The sequence below is a fragment of the Suricata suricatta genome, chromosome 12 (genome assembly GCF_006229205.1).
Source record: "Suricata suricatta isolate VVHF042 chromosome 12, meerkat_22Aug2017_6uvM2_HiC, whole genome shotgun sequence".
NCBI lineage: Eukaryota > Metazoa > Chordata > Mammalia > Carnivora > Herpestidae > Suricata > Suricata suricatta.
In genome coordinates, this window is record NC_043711.1 from 16,093,642 (window position 1) to 16,113,006 (window position 19,365).

At 59.0% G+C, this 19,365-nt stretch overlaps 1 protein-coding gene across 1 annotated transcript; it reads right to left on the reverse strand.

Annotated features, from left to right (window-relative positions):
- Positions 1-3,437: 3,437 nt before the first annotated feature.
- MYL3 (myosin light chain 3) lies at positions 3,438-8,771 on the reverse strand. The gene is made up of 7 exons (XM_029917226.1): positions 8,562-8,771; positions 6,332-6,359; positions 6,051-6,200; positions 5,200-5,373; positions 4,005-4,082; positions 3,839-3,881; positions 3,438-3,653 (listed from the first exon to the last, which is right to left on the reverse strand). Exons 1-6 carry the CDS (start codon positions 8,697-8,699, stop codon positions 3,853-3,855), a joined length of 597 nt encoding a protein of 198 aa, XP_029773086.1. The 5' UTR covers positions 8,700-8,771; the 3' UTR covers positions 3,438-3,653; positions 3,839-3,852.
- Between the last annotated feature and the right edge of the window lie 10,594 nt (positions 8,772-19,365).

Sequence of the window (19,365 nt, forward strand, 5' to 3'; positions counted from 1 at the left end):
CCAGGGAGGTAGCCAGAGTCCAGCAAGGTCACACGCACTCAGGAGACACCCGACTAGCAGAGGCCACCACACACTGCCCCACCACAGCCAGCCTCGCACTGTAACAGAGCAGGCCACAGTCCGTCCCCTGCCGGCCAGAACAGGGTCTGGGGCTGGAATGGACTGCGTTGAGAAAAGGAAAGGAAACAGAAAGCCTCAAAATCTGCCCAAGATGTTGTTGAGACCCATTTCAGAGCGACTTGCCATCTGACTGCCTCTCATCTCCGCCGGGCCAAGCTCCTGCCTCGCATCTGCATCTCTCTCTGGGACCCTTATCCTGATCACCCTCCATCTGCTAGCGCCCCCCAGTCCATTCTCCACACGGCGGTCAGAGTGATGCATCTCCCTGGAGCACACAACAAAGCCCTTCCCGGGCCCTCTGTCGCCTCTCTGACTCGGGCCCCGCCACCTCCCCCATGGTGCCCAGCTCAGGGTCTTTGTGCCCTCTGCGACCATGCCTTCCCTCGATGCCCACAGGGCTGCCTGCCCACAGATGCCGACGTGCCCCACACGAATGTCCCAGCCTGCCTAGGGTAGCTGGACAGTCGGCTTCCCTTATCCCCGCAGTAGGACAGCCAGCCCTCTCCTGGAGGCCCCCAGCGGGGCTGAGCCCCCACTGTCCACAGTGCTCTCTGCTCCCAGGCACCCCAGAGAGATTCCTTCCATTCCAGCTGCCTTCCCATGCTCCCTGGGGTCACCTCCCGGGAACACCACTTGCATTCAGGTCCTGGACCAGCTGAGACATTCCATCTCTCCTCTCTTGTTTTGTTTTTTTTTAAGTTTATTTATCTTGAGAGAGAGCTCAAGAGAGAATGTGAGCAGGGGAGGGGCAGAGAGAGAAGGAGAGAGAGAATCCCAAGCAGGCTCCTGTCAGCACAGAGTCCGGGTTCACAAACCATGAGATCATAACCTGAGCCAAAATCAAGATGGGACATTTAACCGACTGAGCCATCCAGGTGCCCCCCCCTTTTTTTCTCTTCTTTAACAAGTCCCCATTCTCCTCTCCTGCCAGCCCCCTGCAACCTCCATTCTGCTTTCTGGCTGTATGAATTTGAGGACCCAAGGTACCTCATTCAAGTGGAATCACAGAGTGTTAGTCCATATCTGGCCTATTTCACCCAGCAGAACATCCTCAGATTCCATACATGTTGTAACGAGTGTCAGAATGTCCCTCCTTTTTCAGAACTGAGTAACAGCCCGTTGTGTGGATACACCACACTCTGTTTATCCATCTATCTGGCCACGGGCGCTGACTGTTTCCACCTTTGGGCTATTGTGAATAATGCCTCTATGAATATGGCTACACGAGTGTCTCTTTGTCCTTGCTTTCCATTCTTTTGGGCATGTACTTCCTAAGGGAATTAATTGCTGGGATCATGTGGTAACAGGTTTTTAATTGTGTGAGGACCCTCCATGGCATTTTCCACGGCCACTTCTCCATTTCACATTCCCACCGACAGTACCCGCGGGTTCCAATTTATCCATTCTCACCAACACTTGTTTCTGTTTCAGTAATAGTTATCCAAATGGGTGTGAAGTGGTATCTCACTGTGGTTTGGATTTGCATTTCCCTAATTAGTAATTAGCATCTATTCACATGCTAATTGACCATTTGTAGATCTTCTTTGGAGAAATGTGTATTCAAGTCTTGCCCATTTTTTAAAAAAAATTTTAGAGAGAGAAAGAGTGCCCATGCGGGGGAAAAAGGGCAGAGGGAGAGAGAGATCCCAAGACCCTGGGATCACGACCTGAGCTAAAATCAAGAGTCAGACGCTCGACCCACTGAGTCACCCAGGCGCCCAAGTCTTGCCCATTTTTGAGTCAGATTATTCCTTATTTTGCTGTTGACTTGTAGAAATCCGTATATATTCTGGGTATTATTTCCTCTTTTCTTAAGCCTTTGCCCAGCTATTTCCTTCTCCAACCATCACTGGCCTCGTTATTTAACATGTCGACCCCCTCCTAGCTCTTATACACGTGAATGTGCATGTGTACCTGCCCATTCACACGCACACGTGCGCACACACACACACACACACACCCCGCAAATCTTCTTCCCCTCTTTGGGTCCCTCCTCAGCCTTTATCACTTGTTGGTGATAAACACTTTATGGTTGGTGACTTGTCAGGCCTTTGTGAGCTCAGTGAGGGCGGAGGTTTTGACACTTTCTCCACGACCGTGTTCCCAGGGCCTAGGCCAGAGCCTGGCAAGCATCGGTGCTCAATAAACTCTGAGAAAATGAAAGGAAGATGACACCCACCTCCTCACGCACACTGTCTCACGTGCGCTGCGGGCACACTCCCCACACCCGCTCACACTGAGAATCCCGACGCTCCTGCAGACAGGACCCCACACACACCACACCGAAGGCAACGACCCACACAGCCATAAGCGCATCTCACATGCCACATGCACAGGAGGCCATGGGAATGCACCCCAATGGAGCTGCCCTGACCTCCTGGGCCCCCTGGCCTGTGGGCTGTTTCCCACCCTGTGTGGCCCACTCCCCAGTCTGATCCTTGATCTCCTTCACACCCCATCTTTAGGGCCCCCAGCCTCCCTGCAGGGCATTGCTTTTCCTTCCATCCAAACCATGTGGAACACCTCCTCCAGGAAGTCTACCCTCATTCTCCCCACCGAGCTCCAAGGGGAGGGAGGAGCCCTGGCACCAAGCAGGGTGTGGACAACGGAACAAGGTTTGCAGGCCATGTATGTACCTCCCCATTGTTGCATGGACTGCACACTTATCTGCTGCTGAGAAGCCCAGGGCTGGGGAACCCACCAAGGACCCCGGATACTTCCCCAGTAAGGCCTCTTTCTCTGGCTTACAGCCACACCACAGGCAGAGTGCCTCAGTTTCCCCATCTGAGTCAGGCAGAGGCGTAAGGCCCCTTCCATTCTGATAGCCTGGGGACAAAGTTAGCTCCTGCCCTGCCATTCATTCCCAATGTGACTCAGTGTGATTCTGCTCTGATCCTCAGTTTCCCCACATGTGACATGGGCGACCTTGGGCCAATGCCTTGTGGGTCCCTGATTACAGGTGGTAGACAGAGACAGTTCAGACACCCCAGTGGCATCCTTGTGTTGGGAACACAGCACACCTGTTCTCTCCAAAGGGGAGGAGGGGAAGACGAGAGCAAGGGAGGGGCACCGGGCCCCTCCCAGCTCAGCCCTGCTCCTACCCGTGTCCTGGTGCACAGGCGCAGAGGGCTTGGCACCCGGATGGGGTGGTTTGAAGGGGAGCCAGGAGGCAGGCTCTCAGCATGACTCCCCTCATCTTGTCCAGGGCTCACCGTGTGGGGCTCATACAAATTACAGAAGTCAACCAAAGGGCCACGGCGGGGGCGGGGGGGAAGAAGGAGGGAGAGAAGGAAGGAAGGAATGAAGGAATGAATGAATGAGGAAGAAAGGAAGGAAGAAGCCGTTTATTCCTGAGGCCCCTGGGGTGAGAACAGAGTTGCACAGGGAGATGACAGGCAGGTGGAGGTCTGCAGGGCCGTGCAGAGGGAGCTGGTGCAGGAGCCCCGATGTGCTCCCTGCTCCCCGCAACTCCAGGCCCCTGGTGTCAGCGCGGAGAGGAGGATGAGCGGTCCTGGTGTGGCCTCCCAGGCTCCCTGAGAGCAAAGCCGGTCACAGGTTACAGAGGACGGACAGAGCCAGGCAGCAGGATGCCAGCTGAGAACTGGGGCGGTGGGGATAGGGAGGCAGCCACAAGGGATCCGGATGACAGTGGCAGGAGGCCATCTCTGCTGAGATCAGCAGAGGCCGCAGCTGGTTTGGAAAGAAGTGGGGGTCTCACCTGGGACAGAAGGCTCAGCTGGCCATGATGTGCTTCACGAAGGCTGGAAAGAAGAAGAGAGTGAGTGGCAGGGCTCAAGCGCTGGGTAGCCAAGGGCGGGAGCCTAGGGCCCCAGTCCTCCTCCTCCCCCATCACCCCCCACCGGCTCCTGGCCTCCTGAGCGCACCTTCATAGTTGATGCAGCCATTGGAGTCTTCCTGCCCCGCCATCAGTTTCTCCACCTCATCTTCCGTCAGCCTCTCACCTGGCAGGGCAGGAGGCTGAGTGAGCACCACCGGAAGGCTCGAAGGGTGGGGGGGCCCCCTGAGCCCCTCTGGCTGGTGGGTCTGCCTTCCTAGTGTTCCCACACCTCACTTTGGCACGGCCATCCTGGCTCACAAGGCCTCGGACAAAACCCCCATTTCTGAGACCAGGAGAATCAGTGACAAGTCAAAAAAGGGTGGGGCCTGGGGTGCAGGCCAGGTGCCCCCTCTGAGCCTGGGCTCTGTCCACAACAGAGCAGGCTCGGTGTTCAGGTCACCCGCTCACACCGTCCTCTTTTGTCGGTGGCTCCTGGGGACGCCTCCCGTCATGAGGAGGCCAGCCCCACAGCCCCACCACGTCCCCAGAAGCAGTACCTTAGGGCAGCCTTTTGAGGCTCAAGGAAGGGCCCACGGGGTGAAGCTGAGGGCCTTGAGGGGTAATGGTAGAGGAGACCAAGAGACAACATCTCTGTTCTCCAGACAAGTCTGCCACGTTCCTGCCTCTGGCTTTTACGTGCTCTGCGGGTCGCCTCACTGCAGTGGGGGGTGACCTGCCACCCTCAGCCACACACACACACCCAGAGACCAGCACGGAGCTGAGCACGCAGTAGGAGTTCAGTCGATGTTTCGTACAGGGAAAAGCTGCTTTGAGCAGGCATAGTAGGTGCTCAATAAACATTTGCTGTACAAAAAAGCTCCTTTGAGAAAGGGGTGCCCTTGGCAGCCAGATGAAGGGGATCCAGGTGTCCAAGAGTCAGGGACCTAACCTACTGGGCCACTTAGGTGCTGAGTCCCTAGAATGTGACCTTAAACAATGAACACCGGGACTGAGCTGATACTGCTGGCTACACCACCCTGCTCTACCCTGTCCAGAGAGCTGTCCTCACCCACCCCACCCCTCCCCAGGGTTCTGTGAGCTGCACCAACCATTTCCTCTTCCCTACCTAAGTCTCTAAATTCCCCACATTGCTGTCGCCTGCCACAGAGGCTTCTTGACTGTGTCACTCTCTCCATTTCAGAGATGAGTCACAGCTTCGCCAGGTGACCAAGTGGTCTCTCCCAGGATGCACGCCCCTCCCCCCGAGGGAGAAGTGGAGGTGAGGAGGCCGCCACCCTCACCTAGAGTGGCCAGCACGTGGCGGAGCTCGGCACCCATGACAGTGCCATTGCCCTCTTTGTCGAAGACCCGCAGCCCCTCCACAAAGTCCTCATAGGTGCCTGTGTCCTTGTTCTTGGCAATGTGCTGGAGCATGGGCAGGAAGGTGTCAAAGTCCATCATCTTGGTGTTAAGCTCTGTGGAGAGACGGTCCTTGGTCCCACGCTCTGAGGGGCGGGATGGCCACAGCCTTCCGCTGTTCCCTCACAGGGTCCCAAAGCACTCTAGCCGTTCACAAAGCACTTCACCAGCACGAGGCACTTTACAGTCAACGGAGAAATGCATTGTTTACATAATCCTTTGCTGTCCCCAAGCAGGCTCTGTCCAGCGCCTCTGCTCTCCTTTGGGGAACCATCCTAGAGAGTGTCATTCTCTTATAGGCCCCACTCGCCCCCCTCAACCTATGATTGGCCAGGAGCAGTGGAGCCAATCAGAGACCTTCTGGCAAAAGTGGCTAGGGAATCTGGGGCCCCGAGCCCCAGAGAGATGCGGAGGAGACAAGGAAAGGGCACTGAGCGTAGGGTGGGTGGCCCAGGCTGGGTGCCCCCGCCGTCCTCACGGCAGCCCCTGTAGTTCGTTTGCACCGTCAGGTTGCTCCGAGCAGCAGGCCTGGCGAACCAGATGGGGCAGGATGGTAGAGCAGACTCACTGCTGTTTGCCTTGTCAGCATCACTGGGAACCAGCCTCAGTGTCCTCATCCAGACAATGGGAAGATGTCAGGAGAGCGCAGAGCAGGGGGGTTCTTGTGTCATCCCACCACAGAGAGCGCCCACCCTCGTGGTCACCCCGGGGCCTGGCATGAATGCATACCAACCTTCCTGCTTCGGTCTCCCTAGGACCCGGAGCACCTCGGCCTGCGTAGGGTTCTGGCCCAGCGCCCGCAGGACATCTCCGCACTGCCCGTACGTGATCTTCATCTCACATTTGGGTGTGCGGTCAAACAGCATGAAGGCTTCCTTGAACTCTGCCGGGAGAGGGTGTGAACTGCGGACACTCCCAGAGTCAGCCCACCCGCCTCACGCCGCACAGGCAGGACTCCTGGCGGGGACCTCGAGCCTCATTCTGCAGCCCTTGGGCTCAAGAACCTCAACTCACCTTCAATCTGCTCCGGTGTAAACTCGATCTGAAAGGAAACCCCAAAGACTCTGAGTGCCTGGCACAGAGGGTGGGACCAGGACCCCCCCCCGCCCCCGGGTACTTCCAGGGGCACAGCCCAGGTCTCAGCCTCTCGGCTGCCCCGACTTGTCCCCATTCCAGCATCCACGAGGTCCTGCCATCTACCCTGACCCCTTCTGGCCTCCTTCCCCCTCCTGACCTGTTAGAACGAGGTCCCTGGGTCTGCATGTGCCCAGACCCTGATGGTCTGTGGGCCGCGTCTGGGGAAGAGATGAGAAGGAGGGCCGGGTGCCCTGAGTCCCCAGCTCAGCAGAGGCCTTCCCTGGTCCTGGACAGAGGTGTCTGCAGCCACAAGGTCTGACTAGACTGGCTTTGTCCCCATCCCCAGCAGGCCTGGGGCCCAGCAGGCAGGACCATCCACACGAGAGAGATGGGAGCCTCATCTCCTTGTGGAGGGTGACAGGAAGGGGAAGGGGGAGGCTACAGGCCAGATCATTTGTGTCAGCATGAGAGCATAGCCACCAGAGTGTGTGCATGTGTTTGTGTGAGACGTACGTGTGTGCGTTCACACACGTGTGTGTGTCTGCAAGTGTCTGCATGTGCCTGGCCCGCACAGGGCCCTCAAGACTGGGCACTGTCACTCACATGGCCCTGCCAGTCCCATGGGCCCCAGGCCACCCCCACTGCAGCACAGCATAGGGGCCAGGGGGCTGTGGGTGAGTGTTTGCTAAGGCCACATCAGAGCCACTTGAGGTCAGGAGGCCTCCTGGGACCTGGTTTCCCCCTCCTCACCAGATACCAGGTCTATTTTTATCACAGCAGTCACTTGCCCCAAGGTCAAGGTCGCAGGAGGGAAAGGAGCTTGGGGGAGGGGGCGTGACTGGCGCGTCTCCCACTGCTGCTCCCTGGGAGCCCCACCAACCTCCGGCACACATCACACCTCAGTATGGAGGAGCCCTGCCCCCTGTCGTGCCTGTCCCCACCCAGTGCTGAGAAGAACAGCTGTTGTTCCTGGCCCCCTTCTCACCACCAGGAAGCCTGCTGAGACTGGGCACCCTGGCCTCCTGGCAAAGTCTCCTGCTCTTCACTGGCCAGCCCGAGGGGCTTCCCTATGCCCTTCTCTCCGAGAGGAGTCTGTGCCTGCCTCAGATCTGGAGAGACTGGACAATGCCATCTTGGGCCTGGGGCAGTCAGACCTCAGCAGGGGACCTGTCAGACACAATTTTGGACCCAGGGGATGGCTGGGGCTCAGGAAGCCGACTCCAAAAAGCATGTTCTGTGAATAGTTCCCAGTAGCCTGCAAGGAAGGCTTATTGTCCCATTTCACATCTGAGGAAGTCAAGTCTCAGAGCAGCAAACAAGATGAAGCAAAGTTGGGATTTGAACCCATGTCTTGAGGGACAAGGTAGGCGCCCCCCAGAAGGGCTCACGAACAGGAGATAGTTCTGTGCAGTTGGGCCGCAGGTCTGACTGGACATGCAGGAGCCGTGAAGGGCTGGGCGAGCTCCACAGGGCCCCCCGCCAGCAGCCAGGGCAGCAGTGACCGATGGCCAGCAGGACACAGGGTACGTGCCACTATGCAAATACCACAGGTGGGAGTCATGGCTCTCCCTCCAAGTTTAGACTCTGAGAAAGACTTCCTAACTGGGGAAAGAAGCTTTGGCTCCACTGGTCGCAGCTCCAAGACCAATTTCCTACATGATCTACTCAGCCTGTGCCTCAACTTCCCCACCTGAAAGCTGAGGCTCAACTAACTCGAGCCACTCTGGTAGGGATGAGTGTGACTGGGCAGGGGCCTCATTTCCTAATGCTCTCCACACAGGCTCCCCTGGGGGACTTGGCATGGACATGAGACCCAATTGCTGGACCAGGAAGATCTCTACTTGGCCACAGGAGTTGGGGTCCAGGCGGCTCCAGGATTCCCAAGGATCTGAGGTCCAGGGAGAAGGACAAGAGACAGTTTCCAAAACCACCAAAGACTTGCCCTTCGGCAGCTCTAGGGGAGTCTTGCCTGATGTCTGAGTACCATCCCTCCTGCTGCAGCCCACCTGTTGCCCGAAGCCCCCAGGGCCGGTCTGGCCTCTGCGTGGAGACTTCCAGCATCAGCTCAGCCCTCACCTTCTAGAGTCTGGCCTGCCACCAAGTAGTCCACTCTGGGATCCACTGACGTGCCCAATCCTTCCTGCTAAAACCCAGCTCCCGCACCCACCTTGATTTTGGAGGCATCGAACTCTACTTCCTTGGGGCGCTCGGGCTCCGGCGGAGGTGCGGGCGCTGGTGCTGGTGCAGGAGCCGCCTTGGCAGCTTTGGCATCGTCCTTCTTGGGGTCTGGCTTTTTGGGGGCCATGGAAGCTATAAGCACAGAGAGGGATGTGGAGAGAAGGAAAGCAGAGAGCAGGGTAGGTGAAGTTCCCAGGCCTGGCCTTTATCCTGTCCCGACACCTCCTGACCCCAGCCGCCCCCCCCCCCAGCAGGCCACAATAGGGACAGGGCCATAAAAGGACAATTGGCTAAGCTCAGGGGCTATTTTGGGGCCTGGGGAGGGCATTGTTCAGCTCAGGAATGAGTTGGGGAGAGGAAGAGCTCTCCATTCCTCCCAATCACCTGTTGGGGAGAAGGAGGGGGAGGAGAGGACAGAAGCCACTGCTCAACACTCACTCACCCTCCGATGCATGGACACCCACAGGCACAGCAGCGCTGAGGCCCCTCAGCAAGTCAATATACCGCACAGGACCCGAAGGCTGGACCAAGGCTGGACCAAGTGCGTGTTGTGTTGGGAGCAGAAGGGCTGCTGATCACCTAAGGGCCCCTCTTGATTTAAATGTCCCATTTATGCATCAAATTCCCATGCGCAGCATGTATGTGAGTGCCTGCGTGTGGCTGTTTGTGTATGTCTGCCTGTCTATGGTGGGAGGCATGTATCTGTGTGTCTTCATGCTTGGTGGGGGCGGGGTGGGGGTCCTAGTGTGCACCGTCTGCGTCTGCGCGGGGAACAGCCCGGGCTGTCTCCCTGTTGGTTCTGGGGGTCTGGGCCCGGGTGTTTATATATACGCACATGTCTGTGTGTATCTCTGTGAGTGTGTCTGTGAGTGTTGCATCCGTGCGTTTGTGTTGGGCTGTTCCTAAGCATCTGTGTGTGAGTGTCTGTTCAAGGCTCGCCGGCAGCTGCAGCCCCAGCCGGGGGGTCTCCAGGAATGACCCAAGTGGCAACAGAATGGGTGCCGCTCCCTTGAGCACCGTCCAGCAACCCAGCGGCCCCACAGCCTCTTTCATCAGCACCCAGCTGGCCCTGCGCTTGCTTCTCTGTTTCACCTCACTTCCCATCTCTTCTCTCCCCATCGCCCCCTGCCTGTGGCCCACTTTACGCCTCTGAGGGGCCCCAGGGAGCCCCGAGACATTCCCCCCCATGCCCATCCCATGTCCAGGTCTCAGCAGAGAGCAGGGCCGGGGGCAGCCTGGCCAGGCCACCACTTGGGAAAGCTGGGGTGGGGGGGGGATGCTGAGATGGCATGAGGCCCCCCCCCCCAGGAACAGAGCTCTGAGAGTGGGGACATCTTGCGAGCACATTGGGCTCCCTTCCTCTGTGCCAGGGGTGGGAAGGAGGTGCTCCTTGTTATTTTTAAGTGCCTGGAGCCTTTGATAGAAACTTCAGAGGCAATGCCTCACCCCTCCAGACCCGGGAGGGAGTTCCTGGGGCCAGGGCCTGGGGGAAGGATTCACAAGGGCCTCTCCCTGGGGTCCCCCACCGTCTTCCTGCTGAGCCCAGGTAGCTCTGATCCTGTCACTCGTCCTCACGGGGAGGGGGAGAGCAGTGGAGAGATGGGGCCAGCCCCCCCCAGCTGGAACACAGGAAATTCCTCCCCTCATCTGGAGGACAGAACACCCCACATCTGGAAATCTGACAACATCCGGTGCTGGGGGGGGCAGGTTTTTCACTTTCCTTCCAGATGTTTGGCAAGAGTATTGAGAAAAAAAGGGGTGGAGGGAGGGTCCACAGAGAGGAGCCAGAAATACCACAAGAGAAGACAGCCAGAGGAGGACACAGAGAGAGAGAGAGAGGATCTTGGGCGGCCCCACTGCCCAGGCCCGCTGGCCCTCAAGACAACAGACTCTGGCTGTCCCATGGGGGCACCAGCCACCCACAGGCACAGCCAGTGAGACACTACCCAGTCCCCTTTCATTCATCGTGGGTGAAACTGAGGCCCAGGGCAGAGGACACACTCGGGGTCACCCAGATGTCTGATCACATTCCTTTCATCCACACATAACTGGGACCCCTCAGGAACGGCTCCACACCAGCCTGAACAGGGGCAGGTGCGTGACGTGGGGTCCCCAAGCCTCAGCTGCCAGGCCTGCCTCCGGGGTGGGGCCGGCTGGTGCAGCCAGCCAGAGCCACACTGCGAACCTCCTCTGCCTGGGAAAACATGGGCAGGGCTGGGGTCTCTGTCCCCTTCCCTCATGCACAGGGCAGATGCGGCCCTGCACTGGGGACATTATGCACAGAGCCATCTTCTACTCCCTGCCAAGGGCACAGATGGAGGCAGAGGCTGGGTCTTTGGCTGAGCTCTGGTTCCTGGGAGCAACGGCACCCCAGAGCTCACCCTATGGGACCTCTCTCAACCTCAAACTAATGCCCAACCCCCAGAAGGGGCTCTGCAGGGATCAGCCCCCTCTATTGCCAGCAGGGTAGGCTGTTGAGGCCAGAAGCAAGGCAGGGAGTGGGCTGGTAGGCAGGCAGGTGAGCAGGGGACAGGGCATTGTAAGAGGGAGGGGCAGACCGTGGGCAGTAAGGACAGGCCACACTAAGGCTTGGCTCTCATCTCTCTCCCAGGTCCCAGCCTGAGCTCTGTGTCCCTCAGGAATGACAGGCTGCAGGCAAGATCCTGGCAGAGCCTGTGGGGTCTGGAGAGCCTGGCTCTGACCCCTGCAGCACCCGCCTGGTGACCCAGTCTGCTGCAGACTCACAAGTACCACATTCCAGAGCCCTCTCTCCAGGGCAGCTGCCTTCCCCCCCCGCCCAGCCAAGGGGAATGCTGGGAAGGCGCGGGCCCTGACTTCTGAGGGGCCCATGGATGGAGGCAGAAGACTCTGGCCACACTGGCCTCCTTCTCATTATTTCCAGCGCTCGTACCTTTGCATAGGCTGTTTCCTCCTCTCATCTGGGACCCTAGCCATGATCCACTCCTTGTCAACCCCTGATCCCATGTCAGCTGGCACGGAGGAATTTTTGTGCTTCCACATCTGTGTGGAAGAGTCTACGACAGAGCCTGGTACACAGTAGGCACTCAATAAGTGTCAGATGAGAAATGTCCCAAAACATCTCAATTTTACTCATTTCTCACAGGGGGACTGGGACCTATTGCCAAACTCCACCATGGGGTGGAGTCAGGGGAGGCTGGGGAGGGGGATGTTGCTGGAAGGCTGGCAAGAATCTGGGTCACTGCAAGGGCCCCCCCTGGACAGGAGTACACCCAGCAGCTGCTGCCACCTCAACCTGTCTGCCACTCCCACCTGCTGGCTGAGACACCTCTCACTAGCCTGAAGAAACAGGGTGACCCTGTGCTAGAGACAGTGACTTGACCATGAAGACCAGCCAGCAGGGGGCGTAAAAGGGATAGAAACCAGACAAACCCCAGGACCCAGGATCCCAACCCAGAACCCAGACTCCAGACCTGGAACCCCAAACCCCGACTCCAGACTCCGGTCTCAGGATCTGAACCCCAAACCTAGAACCTGGAACCCAGAGCTCAGGACCTGACCCCACTCCGGAGACCCAGACTTTAAGACCCAGGATGCCAAATCCAGACCCTCAAACCAGACTCCAGATCCAAGACCCCAGGCCGAGGACCAGGACTCTCACCCTGGAGTCCAGGCCCAGGACTCAAGACCCAGGACCCAGGACTGTAAACCCAGACCCCGGACCCAGGACCCAGGATGGGGGCTTGTTGGTTCTCCAGACTGGCACTGCCTATAGCTCTGTGTAGACAAGGGTGGTGGGGGGGGGGGGGGTAAATGCTTGGCACACAGCAGGGGTGAGGGCTTGGCAGACCTTCCTGGTAGTGTTCAGAGGGGCATGAGGAATGTCCCTCATCCTGTCAGAGCCAATTCAGGGAGCTCAGAATATGGTGGCCACGTGGAGCGGGGGTCGGGGGTGATGGGAAGGAGGGATGGACAAGGCCTGGCTGTCCTTTGGGCTCAGGAGCCAGGAGCAGGGAAGGAGGGTCGGGCTCTTGTCCCCCTGGCCGCAGGCTCCGCAGGCCGCCCTGGCCCGCCCCAGCCCGCCCCTCCTGGCCCGAGGCCTCTGGGCTGGGACGCAGGCCCACACTTCCCGGAGGAGTCGAGAACGCGGCCTGGGCCAGACCCAGAGCCTTAGAAGTAGGTCAAATGTTGGTGTGCAGCAGGTCCTGGGGGCCCCGTCCAGGCGTGGGCAGCCCCACGGGCGTAGCTCTCCCACCAGGGCACCCGTGTATATCCACATAGACATGAGCCCACCACATATTGGGTGCCCATAGCACAGACCCCACGCGGGGCCCCCAGTCCCTGCCCAGCTGCACAGATGAGGGCGCTGAGGCCCCCCCCAGAAGGGTAGCAGCTGTCCAGCAACTCTGGCCAGAGGTGGCACGAGGCAGCCACGAGGACCAGGAGGACAGGAATTTCTGCACCATTCCATGGCCCGGAGTCTTGGGTGAAAGTCTGACTCCAAAGAGGACTTCCCAGCAAGGCCGCTATGCCACCAACAGGATGTGGCCTGCTTCCCGGAGCATAGCCCCAGGCCTTGAAAGATGGGAAGGAGTGGCCAAGGGGGAGGCAGGAGACTCCTTGTAATCCAGGCTGGTCCTGGCTTCTCTGGGCCTCGGTTTCCCCATCTGTACAATGGCCATGGTGGGGCGAGGTGACAGTCACTGCCCTGGAGTCCCAGCCCGTCCTCGCCACCCCCACACCACACACAGACAACTCTGTCCTCGGCAGGCCAAACACAACCTCAGGCCCCTCCCTCTGCCCACTGTGCTGACGGGGACCAGATGCTCCAACCTTGTGGTTCTGGGGTGGGGGTGGCAGGACCCAGCGGGCTGGCAGGCAAGCCCTGGGTTTGGCCCAGGGACCTATAATCAGCCCCTGCCCCTCTGATCCCTGCCCAGGACTGACGCTTGGGGCTGTGGTGTCCTGGCCGGCTGTGGCCACGGCCGCTATATTTGGGAGCCCAATTGAGCGTGAGGGAGGGGTGGGTAGGCAGGAGCCTCCAGGGACCAGCTCCTCGTGGGAGGACAGGCTGGGGGACTCTTGGCCAGGCTCGGTCCGTTATGGAAGGAGGGCATAGCCCTGACTTTAGGGGCCCAGTCTGTGGGGCATGGTCTGCTCTGAGGCATGGCCTGGGGGATAGGGGGTGAGCATTGGCCTTGCCCTCCATGGTTGGTCCAAGGAGGTAAATTGGAACCATGTCTGGGAATACTGAACCCCTTCTTTAGTCCAAAGAGTTAGACTGCAAGTTGGGGCCGGACATCCTGGGTGTGTGGGAGAGGGGTGGGGGCTGACAAGGGTAAATGGGAGTGGGAAGGCTCTCCAGGGGTGAGTTTGCAGGTAGGGGGGTTTCAGATGGGAGGGGCGGAGGGAGGGGAGCCGAAATGCCCTGCCTAGCCAAGAAATGGAGAACACAAGGCCCGAGGCAGGGGTCCGAGGGAACAGGAGGAGGTGCCGCCCAGTCCCTCCCCAGCGTGGCCTGCGGCCTCCCGAACTGCCCTGGACATTCTCGCCACTGGGCCAAACCCTGTACCCTCCCAGCAGCAGTTTCCCGAAGAGCAAATATTTATTGTCCTTGGAAGAAAAAAAAAGAGTCCCCTTTTAGGATCGGGGTCTGGGAGCTGGTACTGAGGCTTGCAGGGGCTCAGCCGAGGCTGGAGATGACCAGAGGCCCCACCTAGACAGGCTGAGGGATGGAGGCCGGCCTCGGAGGACAGGGGCCGTGGCTGCCCCAGGCTGCGGGGTGGGGGCTTTGCGCAGCCTCGTTTCCCCGAGGCTTCCCCAGAACAGGCCCGAGGGTGGACAGACACCATGGCCATGGCGGGAGGTGTGAATGTGTGCCCGTAGATGTGTGCCATCTCGTGTGCTCACGCGTGTCGCGAGAGGCTGTGACCGCACGCGTGTAAGAGCGTGTCCGGGTGCTCCCGGCTCTGTGAGCGCGCCCATCTGTGGGCCTGTTCATCTGCTGGCACGGGGCAGGGTGGGGGCATGTGGACACAACCTCTGTTGAATGGCCAATTCAGTCAAAAATGAGAGTAAATTTAGCAGGGGGAAAAAAAAACCCGTCAGTCAGACGAGGAGTCTGAATTGGGCGGTTGTTTGACTGGATGGACCGACTGTCTCAGGCAAACAGTCCTGCTGGCTGCGAGGAGGACCGAGCCCCCCCCCCCCCGCGCCCGTGCAGGCACAGAGGGGGAAACCGAAGACCGGGACCCCCACCGACCACAGCAGAGACGTGACCGGGGACCGGGACAGAGCTGGGGACGGATTCAGCGACAGGGGAGGGAGGGTTATGAGGCCAGCCAGAGACAAAGCGAGAACCTAGAGCAGGATGCAGCTTCCCAGAGCCATCAGACAAGGGGTGTGTGGATCCGACCCTCAGCTGGGAGACGGGGATATGGCAGGTTCGGCCTTGCCCTCGAGCAGCCTGAAGTGGACAGGAAAGGGGCACCAGACCAGGGTTCAGGACGAGAGCGTGGCCAGGGGCAGCTGTGACAGCGGGGGCAGGGGCGGGAATGTAGGAGGTGAAGGGGACAGGGATGGCAGTGGCAGAGGTGACAGCAGGAGGGTGACTAGGAGGTGACGGTGGGGATGGAAGAAAAGGCAACAGTGACCAGGAGGGCCTTCCTCCCAGCCCCCTTGCACACGCCACCTAGTTGTGGTGGCTCCACCAGACCCACACACTCCACCCAGGACCAGCTGTGTCCTTGTGCCTCAGGTGGCCAAATACCCTCTGTGGCCCAGGGTGTGGAATGGCATTAAAAATGGCCCATGCCCCCAGCCAGGAACAGTCAGGGTCAATTCCGGTACCTGCCTGTGTGGATATTTATATATCTGCTCCACCTACCCTGTCTAAAACACACACACACACACACACACACACACACACACACGCACTCAGAAATACCGTCATCAGGCTAGCCTTCTCTTGCCGTGTGTCTGTGTCTGTCTAGAGATATTCACTGGGCCCTGGACACTCCCCACCCCACCTGATCCCTTTCCACCAACGCCAGGGCCACCAGGAATCACACAGAAGAGTGTGTGCGCACACGCACACATGCCCCGTCCATCAGGGCTTGCACCAAAAGCAACCACACTCCCATGCACATACCTTTAAACAATCCTCATGCAGTATAGATGCCTTTGCACAAATGTTTATACACGTGTACATGCCTGTAAGTGCACACACACGTGCCCGTTGCACGCATTTGTACACATATTCACATGCCTTTGCATACATGCACACCCAGCGCACCACACCTCAGAGCTCACTGGGACAGAACTGAGGAGGAGGGTAGGTCAGGGAAATGGGGGAACTAGAGCAGGCCTGCCCGATGAGGTCTGGGAGATCATGTGAGTGTGAATGTGACTGTGAGCGTGAGTGTGAGCATATGTGCCAAGGTGTTTGGGACCTTTTCACTGCCTCCTCCCTGGCCCCCACCCCCCACCCTCTTCACAGAGGGAAAATAGAGGCCAGAGCACAGCAGCTGGGCCTGGGGAGGTCAGTGTACCCAGGTTTAGGGCTTGCAGGCCTTAGCATCTGTGTTATTCTTGGCAAACCCAGGCCAGATAAGCACGGGGGTCAGAGCTCGGCTCTCGTGGGAAAGAACTCTCTGGAAGTCTCCCGACCCATTCCTTTCCCAGAACCTGGACCCCAGAGCAGGCAGGGGTTGGGGCAAAGGGAAAGCAGGATGGCCAAGGGACAGGCAAGTCCTCATTAGGCTGGCCTTGAGGGCGAGGGTGGGAGAACTCAGCAAGTTCAGAGACTCACAGATGCCCAGGAATGTGGAGCAAGCCTTCAAAGCGGCCCAAGGATGCCCAAGTGCACAGGCCAGAGCACACAGAGAGCGGGGACGCCAGGCACCCAGCGCTCTGCAGCAGCGGGACTTGAGCCCCTCTGGTCCAAGGAGCCTTGTGAGGTTTTGGAGCCAGGGCTAAGGGACAAGCTACTCTGGAGAGGTGGTAGGGATGGTAGGGGACACCAAAGCACCATGCCCCATCCAAAGCAGATGATGAGGCACTGGGCCTGGGATTAGTTATCTGCTCCTGGTATTGTCACTGACTCCTGGAGCCTCTTCCCTCCAAGGACTTCCAGGTACACCCTGGCACGATGGGGCAGCCCAGAAGGCAAGCAGTACCCCCAGCACAGTCAGATCCGGGCACGCATGCTCGGCCTGAGTCTCCTCCGCCCCCTACTTGCACCAACCTTTGCCCCCTGCACAGGTCTCAGTGCCTTGCCGAAGGCTGGGGCTTCTCTGCTGCAGCTTAGAGCTCAGGGCCGAGTCATCCAGGGAACGATCAGCCGGAATTCTGCACAAATATTGGGCTCATCCAAGGCTGCAGATATGGGAGAGGCCCTGGAGGCTTCCTGCGCCCCCTGCCCTCAGAGAGCCTTGCCTGATGGCAAGCCCCACCCCTCTGAGGAGGGGGTCTGCCTCCAGGAGTTCTGGGCAGAGGGGATAAGCAGGCGTCCCCCACAGCCCACCCCCACCAGCATGCTCCCTCCCCGGCCTGGCCTATAATGGCTGCAGCAGTCTGGGGTCAACAACCGCGAAGAGGAATCATTGATTGCGGCTGCCAAGAGCCCTGGCCACCTCCGGCCCCGGCCTGCCTGACCTTGGGGTCCAAAGAGAGGGCATGCCAGTCTCCCCACTCCCATCACCCCACTGAGGACAGCTTGGTTGTCCTGCACTGGAGGACTGGGGTGGCCCCTCTCTGCAGCCAGCCCCCCAGCCTCCCAGGTTTCAGTCTCCGCTTTGGGTTTGGGCCTCCAGTCACCTCCAGCTTGACCCTTGGGCTGCTCCCCAATTTGCTAAGAACTCTCCATTGGACGGCTTCAACTTCATAAGGCTCCCTGGAGGAGAACCTTCTAACAGTGCACGACAGGGAGTTGGCCAGAGGCCAGAGGAGGACCCCTCTGAGATGGTGGGATTCCCTCCCTCCTCACGGGGAAAACGAGGCTCAGAAGGGGAAGGCCCTCCCCATAGCAAATGAGAGATGAGAGGGGACAAGGAGGAGCAGAGGGTTCAAAGTCTAAGGCTCCAGCCACAAAACCCCTTCCCTCAGAGATACAGGACAAGATGATGGGTTTTCTACCATGGGGGATGCAGCAGGACCAGAGAGATGACCCAGTCCGTGCCCTCGTGGGCTCTGAGGATAGCAGCAAGAATCAGGAGTGTGGGGTCTCACTCAGCTGGGGCATGGGGGGCAGGTCCAGGAAGACCTCAGAGGAGAAGGGATATTAGAACAGCAGAGAGCTCCCCAGAGAAGGGAGGGCAAGTCGGACTGGAAGGAGCAGGGCAGAGAGGTGAGAGCTCACTGAGGGTTCAGGCAATGGGAACCCCAGTCCAGTGGGACCAACAGGGAAGTGGCTCCTGAAAGCAAAGCAAAGCCTCTGAGTCTGGGGGCCCAGCTCCCCACACAGTAAGCTCTCAAGTGTTGGGGGACTGAATGACCTGATCCAGGAGGCCACAGGAAGGCATTTGAGCAGAAGAGAGTGGCCCCATCGCCGCTGAGCTTCCAAAACAATCCCTTTCTCTCTCCTCCAACTTCTTTCTTTGCTAGGTCATCACTTTCTTGCCCCTCGGGCCCCCCGATAGGCCTCTGTGGTTACGCTTGAATCAGAATAGTGGTGTGGAGCTGAGTCGGGGAGGCAGGGCTTCCTTCCACGTGGGACCCGGCTCAGCTCACTGGGCCAGGAATGGCTCCTGGGGCTGCACGGGGGTGGGGGTGGGGGGACGGGATATGCTGGATGGCCCAGAGGTCAGCCTGCCTGCTGCCTGCTCCGGCCTCCCCTATACGGCTCAGGAAGGCAGGAAGGAAAGGGGTGCGATGGGGGTCCAGGACCTCTGCTTTCCACCTGAGAAGTGGGGTGTGAGCTTTTTACTCACTCCAGAGGAGGCAGAGGAGCCCCAGGGTGGGCAGGGGCTCTGTATGTGACTTTGGGCAGCCCTGCCTGGGTCCACGCAGCTGCCAGAGCCCTTCCAGCTCTGGGGAGGTCTCTGATGCATGTGTACCCACTCTACACATCTCTGGAATCTCCTCCAACGTGGGGACCCATTTGGCCTCTCCCACAGCCAACAGGGTCCTGGGTGTTAGGAAGACCTAGGTACTTAGTCTGAATGAACTCCATGGCACGCCATTGCCCCTCTCTGGACATCAGTCTACTGAACATGGTTTTATAAACTTCCCCAAGTGCTTCCTCTTTCTGGTCAGTTCAGCCAACGACCACGGCGCCTCTGGGCCAGGCTCTGTGCCGGGTGCTGGACGGCCGGACAGACACAGTCTGGTCCCAGCCCAAGATGTTCCCAGTGTCATTGCCAGCTCATTGCTCCAGCCAGCTAGCGTTCTCTGAGGCAGGAGAGGAAACTGAGGCCCAGAGAGATGGCCCTGCCATCCTTAAATGGCCCAGTTTGACCAAGGACCACCCACAGAGATCATCCCTCCAGTCCAAGCAGGGCCCAGTATCAAGATCTGGGGGTCCCCGACCCTAGGTCTCCCCACCACAGCCTCTAGCCAGGACCCCGTGTCTGAGCAACCCCCTTCCCTCTGCGTCTTCCTTCCTGGCCCCTTGTCCCTTCAAACCGCAGGGCCCAGCCGGCCTCTGGAACGCGTGCCCAGGACCTCGGTGATATTTTGAGTTTAAGAAAACTTTGCAGTCGGCAGGAGCTCTTAAAAGTTATAAATAGCAGCAGCGGGAGCCCATGCTGGGAGAGGCGGAAACACGTGTCAAACACGCCTGGGAGGGGGGTATTCCGAGGCAGAGACACCCCCCC

What these genes read in the sequence shown, in the direction of transcription:
- MYL3 (XM_029917226.1), bottom strand. Translation starts at nt 8,699, where the DNA reads ATGGCCCCCAAAAAGCCAGACCCCAAGAAGGACGATGCCAAAGCTGCC. An exon ending in AGGGAGACCGAAGCAGGAAG is followed by an intron (nt 5,374 to 6,050) that starts GTTGGTATGCAT and finishes GTCTCTCCACAG; the next exon opens with AGCTTAACACCAAGATGATG. An exon ending in CCACGTGCTGGCCACTCTAG is followed by an intron (nt 4,083 to 5,199) that starts GTGAGGGTGGCG and finishes CTGCCCTGCCAG; the next exon opens with GTGAGAGGCTGACGGAAGAT.